This window comes from Anolis sagrei, chromosome 4 (assembly GCF_037176765.1).
Source record: "Anolis sagrei isolate rAnoSag1 chromosome 4, rAnoSag1.mat, whole genome shotgun sequence".
Lineage (NCBI taxonomy): Eukaryota > Metazoa > Chordata > Lepidosauria > Squamata > Dactyloidae > Anolis > Anolis sagrei.
Window position 1 is genome coordinate 126,163,499 of NC_090024.1, and position 15,058 is coordinate 126,178,556.

At 40.8% G+C, this 15,058-nt stretch overlaps 1 protein-coding gene across 1 annotated transcript in view; it reads right to left on the reverse strand.

Moving 5' to 3' along the window:
- The window catches only part of AXDND1 (axonemal dynein light chain domain containing 1), a 58,907-nt gene that overhangs the window by 17,249 nt on the left and 26,600 nt on the right, over window positions 1-15,058 (reverse strand). Inside the window, exons 12-16 of the mRNA XM_060774441.2 lie at window positions 14,114-14,215; window positions 13,810-13,976; window positions 11,154-11,232; window positions 8,679-8,913; window positions 3,363-3,579 (exon numbers count right to left, since the gene is read on the reverse strand). Of these exons, the coding sequence (XP_060630424.2) occupies window positions 3,363-3,579; window positions 8,679-8,913; window positions 11,154-11,232; window positions 13,810-13,976; window positions 14,114-14,215 (800 nt within the window). The remainder of the gene's footprint in view (window positions 1-3,362; window positions 3,580-8,678; window positions 8,914-11,153; window positions 11,233-13,809; window positions 13,977-14,113; window positions 14,216-15,058) is intronic.

The following is a 15,058-nucleotide window of genomic DNA, read 5'->3' on the forward strand; positions in this document are numbered from 1 at the left end:
TAAGAGAAACAGTGAACAAATCATAGTCAAACACTGTGTTTCTACATTAAAGACTCCAACTTTCGAAACCAGGGGTGGGGAAAAAGTGGTGTGTAGATCACCAGCATCGCCCAGCCACATTTTGTAGAACTCCCTATAGTGCATCTCAAAGCTCCTTGGACTTTATCAAATTTTTTAAAAGCAAAAAAAAAAAAAATCACCCCCAAATTACACCAGCCACCCAAAACTGTTTTTAAAATGCAGATTGAGTCAATTTGTCCCTTACAAGTCCTCACACTCTGAGGCAACATATTCAATTGCTAAACAGCTCTTCTGGTCAGGAAGTTCTCCCTAATGTTTAGGTAGAATCTTTTCCCCCCCTGCAATTTGAATCCATTGCTCCATTGTGTCCTAGTCTCCAGGGCAGCAGAAAACAAGCTTGACCGTTCTTCAATGTGACATCCTTTCAAATATTTAAACATAGCTATCATCCCCTCTCAACCTTTTCTTCTTCAAGCTAAACATACCCAGCTTCCTGAGCCATTTCTTGTTACATCCCAATTAGACTACTGCAATGCGCTCTACATGGGGCTGCCTTTGAAGACTACCCAGAAGCTTCAGTTAGTCCAACGGTCAGCAGCTAGGTTGCTCACCGAAGCAGTGTACAGGGAGCATACAACTCCTCTTTTACGCCAGCTCCACTGGTTGCCGATTTTATTTATTTATTTAAAACATTTATATTCCGCCCTTCTCACCCCGGAGGGGACTCAGGGCGGAGCACAGCATATACACGGCAAACATTCAATGGCGAGATACAGATTCACATACAATACATAAACATTAAAAAAACATTTATCAAAATATTAAAATACACCATTTAAAACCGTCCTAGTCTTCCACATCAAGTCTAATTGGCCTGGTCATCTTTCCTATTGCCCCTTTATTGCCCTGTCCCGAAAGCTTGGTCCCATAGCCAAGTTTTTACCATCCTTCTAAAAGACAGAAGGGAGGTGGCCGACCTGATCTCACCAGGAAAGGAATTCCATAGCTGGGGAGCAATCACCGAGAAGGCCCTGTTTCTCGTCCCCACCAATCGTGCCTGTGTCAATGGTGGGACGGAAAGCAGGGCCTCCCCGGAGGATCTTAATCTCCGTGATGGTTCATAGGGGGAGATGTGTTTGATCTGCTTCCGAGCACAATTCAAAATGCTGGTTTTAACCTTTAAAGCTCTAAACGGTTCTGGCCCAGACTACATGTCCGAACATATCTCCTCCTATGAATCATCACGAAGTTTAAGATCATTTGGAGAGGCCCTGCTTTCGATCCCACCGATGTCACAAATGCAATTGGCGGAGACGAGAGACAGGGCCTTCCCAACAGTGGCTCCCCGTCTGTGGACATCAGACTGGCCATCTCCCTCCTGTCCTTTAGAAGGAAACTCAAGACTTGGCTGTGGGACCTTGCTTTTGACCATTGAACAGTAGCTTGTATGAAGAAGACATAAGCAATTTCAAAGTGACAATGAATTGACCTGGATCCAGATTTTAATTGGCGTGTTTTAACACCTGTTTATTTAATGTTTTGTTTTAATGAATTTGTTGATTGTTCTTATCATTATGATGGCACCAAATGGTGTTTGCTGTGAGGCCACCCCGAGTCCCCCTTCGGAGGTGAGAAGGGTGGGGTACAAGTATATGCAATAAATAAATAAATAAATTTCTCATAAGACTTTTTAGCATTTTTGTCAATCTTCTCCAGACACATTCCAGCTTTTCAATATCCTAGTAGATATTGTCACTTAGGAGAGCATCATCATATAAAGACTAACAATCCTAGAAACGGAAAACTAAACCATCAATGCGATTCTAGACCACCAATTTGCCTGCCGTGCTGGATTTCTCTTTGTGAGACATTTTCGAAGAAGACATTAAAACCTGCAATCTCATTCTAGAAGTCTAAAGTGGGTACAGTACATTCCAGCACTTCATTCCGCTACACATAAAGCAGTGGCAAAAGCAAAGCTTTTAAAACTCAAATCCCAGGATATTCAACAATACCAGCTAAAATATACAAAGGGAGAGCTCTGGCAAACCTTGCTGTTAACAGCGGAAAAGGGATCTAAAGACCTCTTCCTTGCTTTTCAGTACAGGACAAATGTTTCTGGATTTCAGCATTCTGCTAAAAACTACTGTTTAACACCGTTCAATTACCTCCACTCATACATGAGATTTTGACTGAGGATTCAGAAAGGAAACCGTCATGTGAATAATAATAATAATAATAATAATAATAATAATAATAATAATACTTTATTTATACCCCGCCACCATCTCCCCAAGGAACACGGAGCGGCTTACATGAGGCCAAGCCCAGCAGTACATCAATAAACAAAAACAATAAAACAAAAACAATAAACAAAGCAAAAAATGCAATACAATTAATATAAATCACATATAAACAATAACCAACATCTCTATAAAAAATTATCCAGATAAATCATAGAATCATAGCGTTGGAAGAGACCTCATGAGCCATCCAGGCCAACCCCCTGCCAAGAAGAAGGGAAATTGCATTCAAAGCAACTTCGACAGATGGCCATCCAGCCTCTGTTTAAAAGCTTTCAAAGAAGGAGCTTCTACCACAATCCAGGGCAGAGAGTTCCACTGCTGAATAGCTCTCACAGTCAGGAAGTTCTTCCTCATGTTCAGACGGAATCTCCTTTCTTGTAGTTTGAAGACATTGTTCCGCGTCCTAGTCTCCAAGGAAGCAGAAAACAAGCTTGCTCCCTCCTCCCTGTGGCTTCATCTCAGATATTTATACATGGCTATCATATCTCCTCTCAGCCTTCTCTTCTTCAGGCTAAACATGCTCAGCAATTTAAGCCGCTCCTCATAGGGCTTGTTCTCCAGACCCTTGATCATTTTAGTCACCCTCCTCTGGACACAATGAAAGCTCTCAAGACAGTGATTGAATGTAGGACACTCCCTGTCCAAAATGACCTCAGAAGCTCTTTAGTTCATGGCTTGTGCAATGAAATCCCTTTTCATCCCGGTTCCCCGTCATGACAATCCTACATTGCCTATCTCCCATTGTTTTTAAATTTTTAATTTTTTATTATGAAGTGGAATTTTTTATGCTTGATGTTGATTTTATATTGCTGTGTTGTTTTTTATATTGGTTTTTGCATTTTATGTTTTGTGTATATTGTGTTTATTGTGTTGATGGGTGTGGCTTCATGTAAGCCGCCTCGAGTCCCCCTGGGGGAGATGGATTGGGGTATAAATAAGGTATTCTTATTATTATTATTATTATTAGACAGTAATTAAAAATGAAAGCTCTCAAGACAGTAAGAAAAAACCATTCTGAGAAAGATACATTCTTACAGCATAAACTTAATTGAGCTTTGCTTTCGTTCTTCGGGTGTGTTGCTGGTACCAATCCATTTCAAGACATCATCTATCTGGACCACCCATTCAGAAACACTTTGGAAAAATTTTATCCAGCCAGCTTCGTGCATTTCACCCTTCTGCTTGGCAGTTACCAGCTTAAATGTCCAGTCCTCTAAACTGTGAAGCAAACCTGTTAAAATCCTAGCAGACCCTGAAAGAGCACAAAAATATAATATAAAATAAAATAAAATGATGGAGAAGAACAAAAACTATTGGTAAGTAATGCATTAAGGCTAGGGTAAACATACTGTACATATAGCAATATGCAGATTTAGAGATTTTTATAAGTTACAATGAGTTACAAGTTACTATTCCCTGCCACTAATTAAAGTCAACCACCACATATAGCACTGGTTCTCATCCTGTGGGTTCCCAGATGCAGTCCCAGAAATTGTAACAACTGGTAAACTAGGTAAATTGTAAACTGGTAAATTGTAACAACTGGTAAATTGTAACAACTGGTAAACTCAGTTGCAGTCCCAGAAATTGTAACAACTGGTAAACTAGGTGGTATTTCTATGGGGTAGAAATACTGGAAATAATAAGTAAAATAATAATTTCTGGGAGTTGTAGGCCAAAACCTGGGGAACCACTGATGTATAGGCATTAAAATGAAATAACACATCACTTTCCAAAATTACTCTTCTTGAAAGACCAGTTTAAAAAGTAAGCAGTTGGTTGGTGGCCAATGACCCATTACTAGTAATTCAGGAAGACACTTTGCCTTTTAGATACCCAACTTTAGATGCTTCTATTGACATCTAGGAGCCAAATCTCAGGCCAACTTCACACTAATGCCAGCTCCTGAGTGTTGGGATGGGATTTCAACCTGACAGATACTTTTCAGAATTAGCTTTAGCTATAATACGCCTCACTCAGTTGCATTAAATGTGAAGTTAAAAGTTTTGCAGTTGCTAATGTACATATGAACAACATATGTACATTACCAACATATGTACAGTACCAAGGCAGTGACATCTCTAGCCCATTTCCTGTTTGAGTATCAGCCAGCATGTCAACGACTTTAATCAAGAAATAGTTTTCTAAGTTCTTCAGAGACACTCGCTGGAACATCTCAGCAAGTGAGAGTCCAAAAGTGGCAGGCTCAAACCCAGAACCTCAACCAATGGCTGATACCAAATGAGAGACTCCCCCCTGGACGCACAGAAAACTGGGCGACTTGGAAGGCACTGAACAGACTGCACTCTGGCACCAAGAGATGCAGAGTCAACCTTAAGAAATGGGGCTACAAAGTGGAATCCACGACATGAAAGCTCTTAGGTTTATTCATCAGTGACAACAAAAATAAATAAATTAGGAATGTGGTAGAGGCTCCTTTTTTGGAAGTTTTTAAACAGAGGCTGGATGGCCATCTGTTGGGGGTGCTTTGAATGCAATTTCCCTTCTTCTTGGCAGGGGGTTGGACTGGATGGCCCACGAGGTCTCTTCCAACTCTATGATTCTAGGAGCATTTTTAACACTAGCATATATTAGCCAACTGTATTTTTCCATCCTATTTAGTTTTGATCACTTGATTAATTCTTTTCAGGAGTAAGAGGTCCCAGCTGAGGCAAATGTGACATCTGATTCTCACTTGCTATCAAAAGTGTTCCTTTATATTGTGTTAATTTGCTTTATTTATTTTGCTACAGTACGTATTTTATTCTGATGTAATTTTTGTTGTCGGCTTTTTGTATTTTATTTTGCTGTATTATACCTTTGCGCTTGGCCTCATGTTAGCCGCCCTGAGTCTCCTTTGGGGAGATGGTGGCGGGATGTAAAAAAATAAATAATAATAATTATTATTATTTTGAAACACCACAAGATGAGTCCACAGCAGACAATCTGCGTGCAGATCCCAGTAAGGTGGCCTTCTGCAGCTGGCAGATGGTAATCTTGTCAGTGCTGTTTGTGTTTAAGTGCAGATTATTATTATTATTTGAGATGGTAGAACAGAAGCTTTCCGAAGCTCTAGGTGCTCTTACTGCCTATTATAGGGAAAACCAGCTGATCCCTAACCCATCTAAAACACAGACATATGCCTTTCATCTCAAGAACAGAGAAGCATCCCGAGCTCTGAAGATCATCTGGGAAGGAATCCCACTGGAGCATTGCAGCGCACCCAAATACCTGGGAGTCACTCTGGACCGTGCTCTTACCTACAAGAAGCACTGCCTGAACATCAAGCAAAAAGTGGGTGCTAGAAACAATATCATATGAAAGTTGACTGGCACAACCTGGGGATCACAACCAGATACAGTGAAGACATCTGCCCTTGAGCTGTGCTACTCCGCTGCTGAGTATGCATGCCCAGTGTGGAACACATCTCACCACACTAAAACAGTGGATGTGGCTCTTAATGAGACATGCTGCATTATCACGGGGTGTCTGCGCCCTAGACCACTGGAGAAATTACACTGTCTAGCCGGTATCGCACCACCTGACATCCGCCGGGAAGTGGCAGCCAATAGTGAAAGGACCAAGGCAGAGACATCTCCAGCTCATCCCCTGTTTGGGTATCAGCCAGCACGTCAACGACTTAAATCCAGACATAGTTTTCTAAGATCTACAGAGACACTCGCTGGAATGCCTCAGCAAGCGAGAGTCCAAAAGTGGCAGGCTCAAACCCAGAACCTCAACCAATGGCTGATACCAAATGAGAGACTCCCCACTGGGTACACATAGGACTGGGCGACTTGGAAGGTGCTGAACAGACTGCGCTCTGGCACCATGAGATGCAGAGCCAACCTTCAGAAATGGGGCTACAAAGTGGAATCCTCGACATGCGAGTGTGGAGAGGAGCAACCCACAGACCAAATGCTGCAATGCAACCTGAGCCCTGCCACATGCACAATGGAGGACCTTCTTGCAGCAACACCAGAAGCACTCCAAGTGGCCAGATACTTGTCAAAGGACATTTAATCAACTACCAAACTCACACATTTTGTATTTTCTCTGTTTGTTTGTTTGCTTTGTTGTTAGAAATGTAATATAACTGACTGGCTGCCCTGACACGAGAAATAAAAAATTATTATTAAAGATTATTATTATTATTAACTAGCTGTGCCCTGCCACGCGTTGCTGTGGCCTATAGTAAAACTTATCAAAGTTGAAGTAGATATCTGGACTATTATGAAAGAGAGGTCCCTACCTATTCCTTCCCCCTTTTCCTCCCCCTTTCTCTCCTTTCTTCCTTCTCTACCTCTTTCTTTCTTTCCTTCTTTCACTACTTGGTTTCATCCTTCTCTCTTTCCTTCTTTCACTACTTGGTTTCATCCTTCTCTCTTTCCTTCATTCCCTCCCCCTTTCTTCCTTTGCCTTTCTTCCCTCCCTGTTTGCTTCCTTCTTTCACTTTTTATTTCCTTTTATTTCACCACCATCATAACAATAACAATAATGCAATGCATTGCCTCCGGGACCTGACACCTCTCCCATTCCCCCTAAAAGGGTCTCAGAGGAACAATAGCATAATAATAATAATAGAAATAACAACCTTTACCCGCCACGTGTTGCTGTGGCCAATCTTCCCTCTTTCTCTCCTTCTTTCCCTCCCTCCCTCCTTCCTTCCTTCCTTCCTTCCCATCTTTCCTTCTCCTCTTCTTTCTCTATCTCTTTCCTTCCTTCCCCCTTTTTCTTTCTCTTCTGCTGTCTCTCTTTTCTTTCCTTCCATCTTTTCTTTTCTTTCCTTTTCTTCTTCCTCTAACTTTCCTTCCTTCCCCCTTTTTCTTTACCTCCCTTTCTCTTTCTTCCTTCTTTCCTTCTTTCCTGTCTTTCCTAGATTTTGACAAGGCGGGAAGGGGTGGGGTGGGGTTTGGAGGTGGCGTGAAGTAAAAGGAGGTAAGATTGGGGCAGGGGAGTGATGGAGCGTGGGGTTGCGTGTGTGTGTGCGGCAGCGGGGGGAGTGATGGAGCGTGGGGTTGCGTGTGTGTGTGCGGCGGCAGGGGGAGTGGGGTTGTGTGTGTGTGCGGCGGCGGGGGGAGTGGGGTTGCGTGTGTGTGCGGCGGTGGGGGGAGTGATGGAGCGTGGGGTTGCGTGTGTGTGTGTGGCGGCGGGGGGAGTGGGGTTGCGTGTGTGTATGCGGCGGCGGGGGGAGTGATGGAGCGTGGGGTTGCGTGTGTGTGTGCGGCAGGGTGTGTGTGTGTGCGGGGAGCGGCGCGGCGGGGCTTGGAGTGGGCATGGTTTCCGCAGAGAGAACGTTGGCCGGAAGGCCATGTGCGCGCGCCAGGGAACTTGCGGCTGGGCGCCAATGCGCATGCTCAGTTGTTTTGCCGTTTTGTGAGTGTGTTGTTGTGTTGTTTTTCATTTTGAGTAGATATGTTTGTACCTTGTGGGTTGTGTTATGGGTATGGGAATTTTGGTTAAGTTTCGTTGGGGTTTTTTTGAGTTTTGTTCTTTTGCCGTTTTGTGAGTGTGTTGCTGTGTTGTTTTTCATTTTGAGTAGATATGTTTGTACCTTGTGGGTTGTGTTATGGGCACAGGGATTTTAGTTAAGTTTCGTTGGGGGATTTTTGAGTTTTGTTGTTTTGCTGTTTTGTGAGTGTGTTGTTGTGTTGTTTTTCATTTTGAGTAGATATGTTTGTACCTTGTGGGTTGTGTTATGGGCATGGGGATTTTAGTTAAGTTTCGTTGGGGGATTTTTGAGTTTTGTTGTTTTGCCGTTTTGTGAGTGTGTTGTTGTGTTGTTTTTCATTTTGAGTAGGTATGTTTGTACCTTGTGGGTTGTGTTATGGGCATGGGGATTTTGGTTAAGTTTCGTTGGGGGATTTTTGAGTTTTGTTGTTTTGCCGTTTTGTGAGTGTGTTGTTGTGTTGTTTTTCATTTTGAGTAGATATGTTTGTACCTTGTGGGTTGTGTTATGGGCACGGGGATTTTGGTTAAGTTTCGTTAGGGTTTTTTTGAGTTTTGTTGTTTTGCCGTTTTGTGAGTGTGTTGTTGTGTTGTTTTTCATTTTGAGTAGATATGTTTGTACCTTGTGGGTTGTGTTATGGGCATGGGAATTTTGGTTAAGTTTCGTTGGGGGGTTTTTGAGTTTTGTTTCCTCGTTGGATGCCCCTAACAAATTTATATATATAGATAATAATAATAATAATAATATTCCTGAAAAGGCTCTACTACTCCCTTTCACTGCATACATACAATGGTCTTGCTTCCATACTACTTAGAAATGCATTTTTAATCATTTTCATTTGTTCTCCTAGACTCTTCCTCTTCCCAAGGAAGTCTTTTAGGGAAAGCCCAACCATTTCTCACCGTTCTCCCCGCCCATCCTTCTGCGGTACTCTTCAGAAAGCGTATTGGATTTTTTGTTGATTTCTTCCAGCTTTTTCAACTCCGGAGGCATCTTGCCATGGAGATCTTTGTGGCGGCCAAGTACAGCAAGTCCCAAGTCCACCCACTGTTTTTGTAGATTGGCAGCTGTTTTGAGGGGCTCTTGTCTCACTAGGAGCATTTCCCCTCCATACAGAGCCAACTCCTCAGTCAGTATCTGAAACAAACAAATACACTATAGTCTTCTAAACACTTAGCCAAGGACCGGATGCTTACAGTTCATCCCTCACAAGCAGCCTAAGAGTCCAGGGATCCTTTTTTTCATGTATGCAACCTTTTCTCTGTGGGATGTCTGCCCACTATACATTATTATCCCCTATCCAAAGCTGCTTTTCCCACACAAAAGCTACATAGTGTACATGTCCACATCCGTGGGTGCCTATGGGAAATATCATTGCTTTAACTATGCGGATCTTCGTTGCTAGTGTGATGCCTCTACACTTCACTATTTTGTTGAGATTGGTCATTGCTTTCCTCCCAAGAAGTAAGCATCTCCTGTTTTCCTGGCTGCAGTCTGTGTCTGCAGTAATCTTTGCACCTAGAAATACAAAGTCTGTCACTGCCTCCACGTTTTCTCCCTCTATTTCCCAGTTGTCAATCATTCTTGTTGCCATAATCTTGTTTTTTTATGTTTACCTGCAACCCAGCTTTTGCACTTTTTTTTTTCACCTTCATGAGAAGGCTCCTCAGCTCCTCACTTTTGGCCACCAAAGTGGTGTCATCTGCATATCTAAGGTTGTTAATGTTTCTTCCAGCAATTTTCACCCCAGCCTTGCATTCCTCAAGCCCTGCACATCGCATGATGTGTTCTGCATACACGTTGAATAGGTTGGGTGAGAGGATACAACCCTGCTGTACGCCTTTCCCAATCTTGAACCAGTCTGTTGTTCCATGGTCAGTTCTTACTGTTGCTACTTGGTCTTTATACAGATTCCTCACGGGAGAGACAAGGTGATTTGGTATGCCCATACCACCAAGAACTTGACACAATGTATTATGATCCACACAGTCAAAGGCTTTAGAATAGTCAATAAAACAGAAATAGATTTTTTTCTGAAACTCCCTGCCTTTCTCCATACTTCTATGTATTTGTTAACATCAACTATTCTACAAATCCTAACAATGACAAATCTGCCCCAGCTGTGCTGGAAGAAGCATAGACGCTCGCCTCAAAGTAGTACATAGCCCCACTAACACAGACAGGTAGTTCCAAGTTGGGTAGACAGGAGAATCGGGGGGGGGGGGGAGTATATGGCGATAGTAGCTACAAAAGAAGTAAGGCTTTAAAAATGCATTGCTCTGATTTTGACTGTCCTCCCTCATCACTCTGGGCAATGTTGAAATGACTCCTAGCCCAGTACATCAGCAGAAGTGCAGCTCATAACAGCACCTTTTATTAGGTCTAGTTTAGAATATCTGATTTATTATTTTTTTGGGTTGTGTCAGGAGTGACTTGAGAAACTGCAAGTCGCTTCTGGTGTGAGAGAATTGGCCATCTGCAAGGACGTTGCCCAGGGGACGCCAGGATGATTTCTTTTTAAGTTTTTATCATCCTTGTGGGAGGCTTCTCTCATGTCCCCGCATGAGGAGCTGGAGGTGATAGAGGGAGCTCATCCACCTCTCCCCGGATTCGAACCTGTGACCTGTCGGACTTCAGTCCTGCCGGCACAGGGCTTTAACCCACTACACCACTGGGAATACCTGATGATGTAGCATTATTAAATCCAATCAGATATTGAATGGGAATCTATTTGAAATTCTACATGAGCACCTTTTGAGTTATCCAAAACAAGAACAACATTTAAGTACACTAACAATGATACAGAATTGTAGCACAGACAGTCCCCAAGTTACAAATAAGATAGGTTCTGAAGATTTGTTCTCACGTTGAATGTGTATGTAAGTCAAAACAGATACATTTTAAGTGTAACGTCAGCCGAAATATATTTTTAGCTTTGGACAGCATAGGGAAGAGTTAACAGGCTTGTGGTACTTGTTTTGCTGTCTGCACCCCTGTTCAAAAGATTTCACCTCATTTCATGTCCCTGTGATAACTGGCTTTTGAAAAATCTGGCTTGTTTTTAAAACAAGGATTAGTGAGAAAGCTCCAGTGGAAACGCCTTTTTCCCAAGATAACTCTTTCAGGAATGAATTTCCTTTCCAACTGGTAGATTTCTCTCACTTCCTGTTGTCTCGCTCCTGTACTTAACTATGAGTAATTTGTAACTCGTGTGTTTGTAACTCGAGGACTGACTATATTATGATGAGCCACAAAATCTATCTGTTGTCTATCGACAGGTCTACAAAGCATCTAGTACACAGAAAGCAAAGCAAACCCATAAATACTGCACAATAATTAATACAGTGTTAATTGTGAATGGAGCAGAAAACTTTTACCTTTTCCCAGGCTTTGAGATCCACAAGGATTTCATCCAGCAAAGAGAGTCCCTTTTCGGAATTGTAATTTCCTTTCCCACTAAAAAAAATCAAGAAGATAGAACGACATGGCAAAACATTTAACTATGATACCTCTAAATTTTATAGGTATTTGTTATACATGCTGTTTGATTTGTACTGTTTTAATATGTTGTGAGCTGCTTTCGGTCCCATTTAGAGAGAAAAGTGCGATAAAAATAAAGAATTATTATTATTATTATTATTATTATTATTATTATTATTAGTGAATAAATCTATTCTGTATGAATATCTTACCTAAGAGACTATAAATTAAACTTATAGAAATGATTAAAAAACCCACCAACTGCTTTTATCAAAGACACCATCACCTCCAATTTTGTTGGTAATCATTGTGCATCAGGAAACATACCATCCATGTCCAATAGTCTGGTGGAATTTTGCTAGATTTTGCAGGGACAACATACTAGTTTATGGTGAGGGTCTAGGAGCTCATTGTTGGGAATCTGAACTATGTGAAAAAAAAATCTGGTGGAAATTATAAACACCTATGGTAACCCCCTCACCCTTACATAGTATTTGAAACGTAGATTATCTATTGAAGAGTAAATGAGATAGTGACTCAGAACAGATTAAAGAAAATACTTGTTACACAGTAGTCATTTAAACCACAAATTTTACTATTACAAGATGTAGCAATTGCTCCCAACACATATCATTTTAAAATAGAATTAAAGAAATGTACTGTACATATGATTTTTTTTTTGTCGTGTCAGGAGCAAGTCGCTTCTGATGTGAGAGAATTGGCCGTCTGCAAGGACATTGCCCAGGGGACACCTGGATGATTTGATGTTTTTATCATCCTTGTGGGAGGCTTCTCTTATGTCCCCACATGAAGAGCTGGAGCTGATAGAGGGAGCTCATCCGCCTCTCCCCGGATTCGAACCTGCGACCTGTCAGTCTTCAATTCTGCCAGCACAGGGGTTTAACCCACTGCACCACCGGGGGCTCCTTACATATGATAAGAATGTCAATCACTATGGCAATCACTATGGCAATCACTATTATCTCCAGTGTCATCTGTCACTTATTGTTTAGTCATATTCCCTTTCCCAAAGGATAGTTAAGGTGACTCACTAAAACAGAAAAGGATTAAAAACAAACTCTTGATTACACTGGCCAACACACAAATATTAGACCTGTTTCTGGATATATTTACTTGCTGATTCCAAAAATGGTACCAGTTTCTCCCTATCAGCTCTAGTATTTGAGATGTAGAACATATGCTGTCTATCAAGCCCATGATAGCCACATCTAAGAAACTAGAGCTGATGAACTCTATTCAGTGCAATTTTCTGAATCAGCACCACAAATAACCTCAAGAACAGCCTAAAAACCAAGGCACCATTTTTTTTTTTGTTGGGCTGTGTAATGCAAAAAATTACTAATGCCTGCCTGAATAAAAAGGCTCGAACCTATTCATGGTGTGGGTGAATATTCTGCTTTGACCATTCTTAACATATGTAGGCCACATGGGTGATGTCGCTACAGCAGGGGTTCTCAAACTGTGCTCCAGGTAGCACTGATAGTGAGGGGCTCTGCGGTGCCATGCTGCTTCCCACTCCTATTATTATTATTATTATTATTATTATTATTAATAATATTATTATTATTATTATTACAACTATTATTGCAAAGGCTGGATGGCCATCTGTTGGGGGTGCTTTGATTGTGCTTTTGCTGCATGGCAGAAGGAGGTTCGACTGGATGACTTCTGGGATTTCTGCTGCTACTGCTGCTATTGTTGTTGTTATTATTATTATTATTATTATATTAAGGCTGGGTGACCATCTTTTGGGAATGCTTTGATTGTGCTTTTCCTGCATGGCAGAAGGAGGTTGGACTGGATGACTTCTGGGATTTCTGCTGTTCTTGCTGCTGCTGCTGCTGCTGCTGCTGCTGCTATTATTATTATTATTATTATTATTATTATTATTATTATTATTATGCTAAAGCTGGGTGACTATCTGTTGGGAATGCTTTGATCGTGCTTTTCCTGCAAGCCAAAAAGGGGTTGGATTGGATGGCTTCTGGGGTCTTCCACTGTAACACTCTTAAGTTTATGTTGGTTAAAATTATTATTCATTTTCAATATTATATTCTTTTTCCCCCAGTTTTTTTTTTTTTTTTTTTTGCACGTTGTGAATTAGTTCACACAAACACTCTCCATCCATCTGCTACTGGTCCGGTCCATGCCTGATACATATATATCCATTATGTATAATATAATATATAATATAATATATAAACACTTCTTGGGGCATCATGAGAAACTTTAGCTTTAAAAAGGGTTCAACAGCTGAAAACGTTTGAGAAGCCCTGAGCTACGCTAATGGAGCTATAGTCCATCTCTAATTTTGACAATGCAAAACCCACCTTAGAAGTCAGGAAGCCACACTAACTGTAGAATTTCTAAGGTGCTAGTTAGAGGCAGAGATTCGGGATAAGTGCCAAGTATTATTATTCCACATTAATATATAGTAGCAAACTAAAAACTCAAAGGACTGTTACAGTTCTCATGTGAGTAGTAAGCAATACAGAAACACTCAATATGAATTGACAATTCCTGAAAACTCACAGAACATGATTATTGAAGTAATTTAGCCATCCAGTCAAACCATTCTGAACACTTCTTGCCCTATCCCTGCAAGTTTCTTCAGTCTGGCCCACTTTTATGCCAATTTGGGTCAAGAGCTCTCGGTAATCCAGTGTCAGCTGCTGCAGAATTGAAAGATCAGTAGCATCCTGAGTGCATCAGAAGGGGAAAAAAGTAAAGAAAAATCATAAGAAAATTGGATTGGCTGTTTCAAGTATCATAATAATTATTACAGACTATACACACTCTTTTGTTACACAAAATTGGTATCTCAAGAAAGTCTCACCTGTGATTCCAAAAGCATTATGATATGCCTCATGACTTTATGCCATGTTTTTTCACTGCTATACATTCTGCGGGACAAGATCATCTTATTCTTTTCCATCACCTAAAAAGGAATAATACAAATTCATTAAAGGGACACAAATAAAGCGAGATACATGAGATGAAAAAATGTTTGCTTACAAACAAGTTACGTAAGCCAAGATACCCCCTTGTGCCTCAGACAGGCCCGTAGCCAGGATTTTGATTCGAGGGGTGCTGAGTTTAATTTGGAGGGGGCTGAGTTTGATTCGGGGGGTGGAGGAAGCTGAGGATCTACCCTAGCAAACCTTTTGTATCATTACCCCAATACTCCCATGCATATGGGATATATTGAGCATGGTGATCAGATCATGATATGAATAATGGATCATCTAGCAATACAACTAACTTTATTTAAAGGGGGGGGGGGTTTTTGACAGAGAATCTAACAAATGTGTATTACGAAAAGACTTAGAATTCTACAAGTTAAGATAGTATTCTACAAGTTAGGCATTAGACCCTGACAACTCTGCTCCAGATTTTTAATATTTACAACACTTGATTAAATTATGTTTGTTGGTATGCTAATATCATGATATTCCTTGTATAGTAGGAAAAACTGTATAATGTAGCACATATCAAGAGAAATCTGTCCCCAAAATAGATGCATATTTTCATTGGTTCATTTATTTTAAAGGTCATAAATTGATGCATAAATTGGATTAAATAAATTTGTGACTAGAAAAAACATTTGAAATGAGAGCTACAGAAAAAAATCTGTCTTACAAAAATAAAATGGTTCATCAAAGATATCAGTTAAATCTCTCTTATTCTAATTGCAGCCCCTTCTACACTGCCATATAATCCAGATCTTGTTTTTACAGATATATTTGCTTTTTTATATTACATTTTAAACGTTGAATTGATT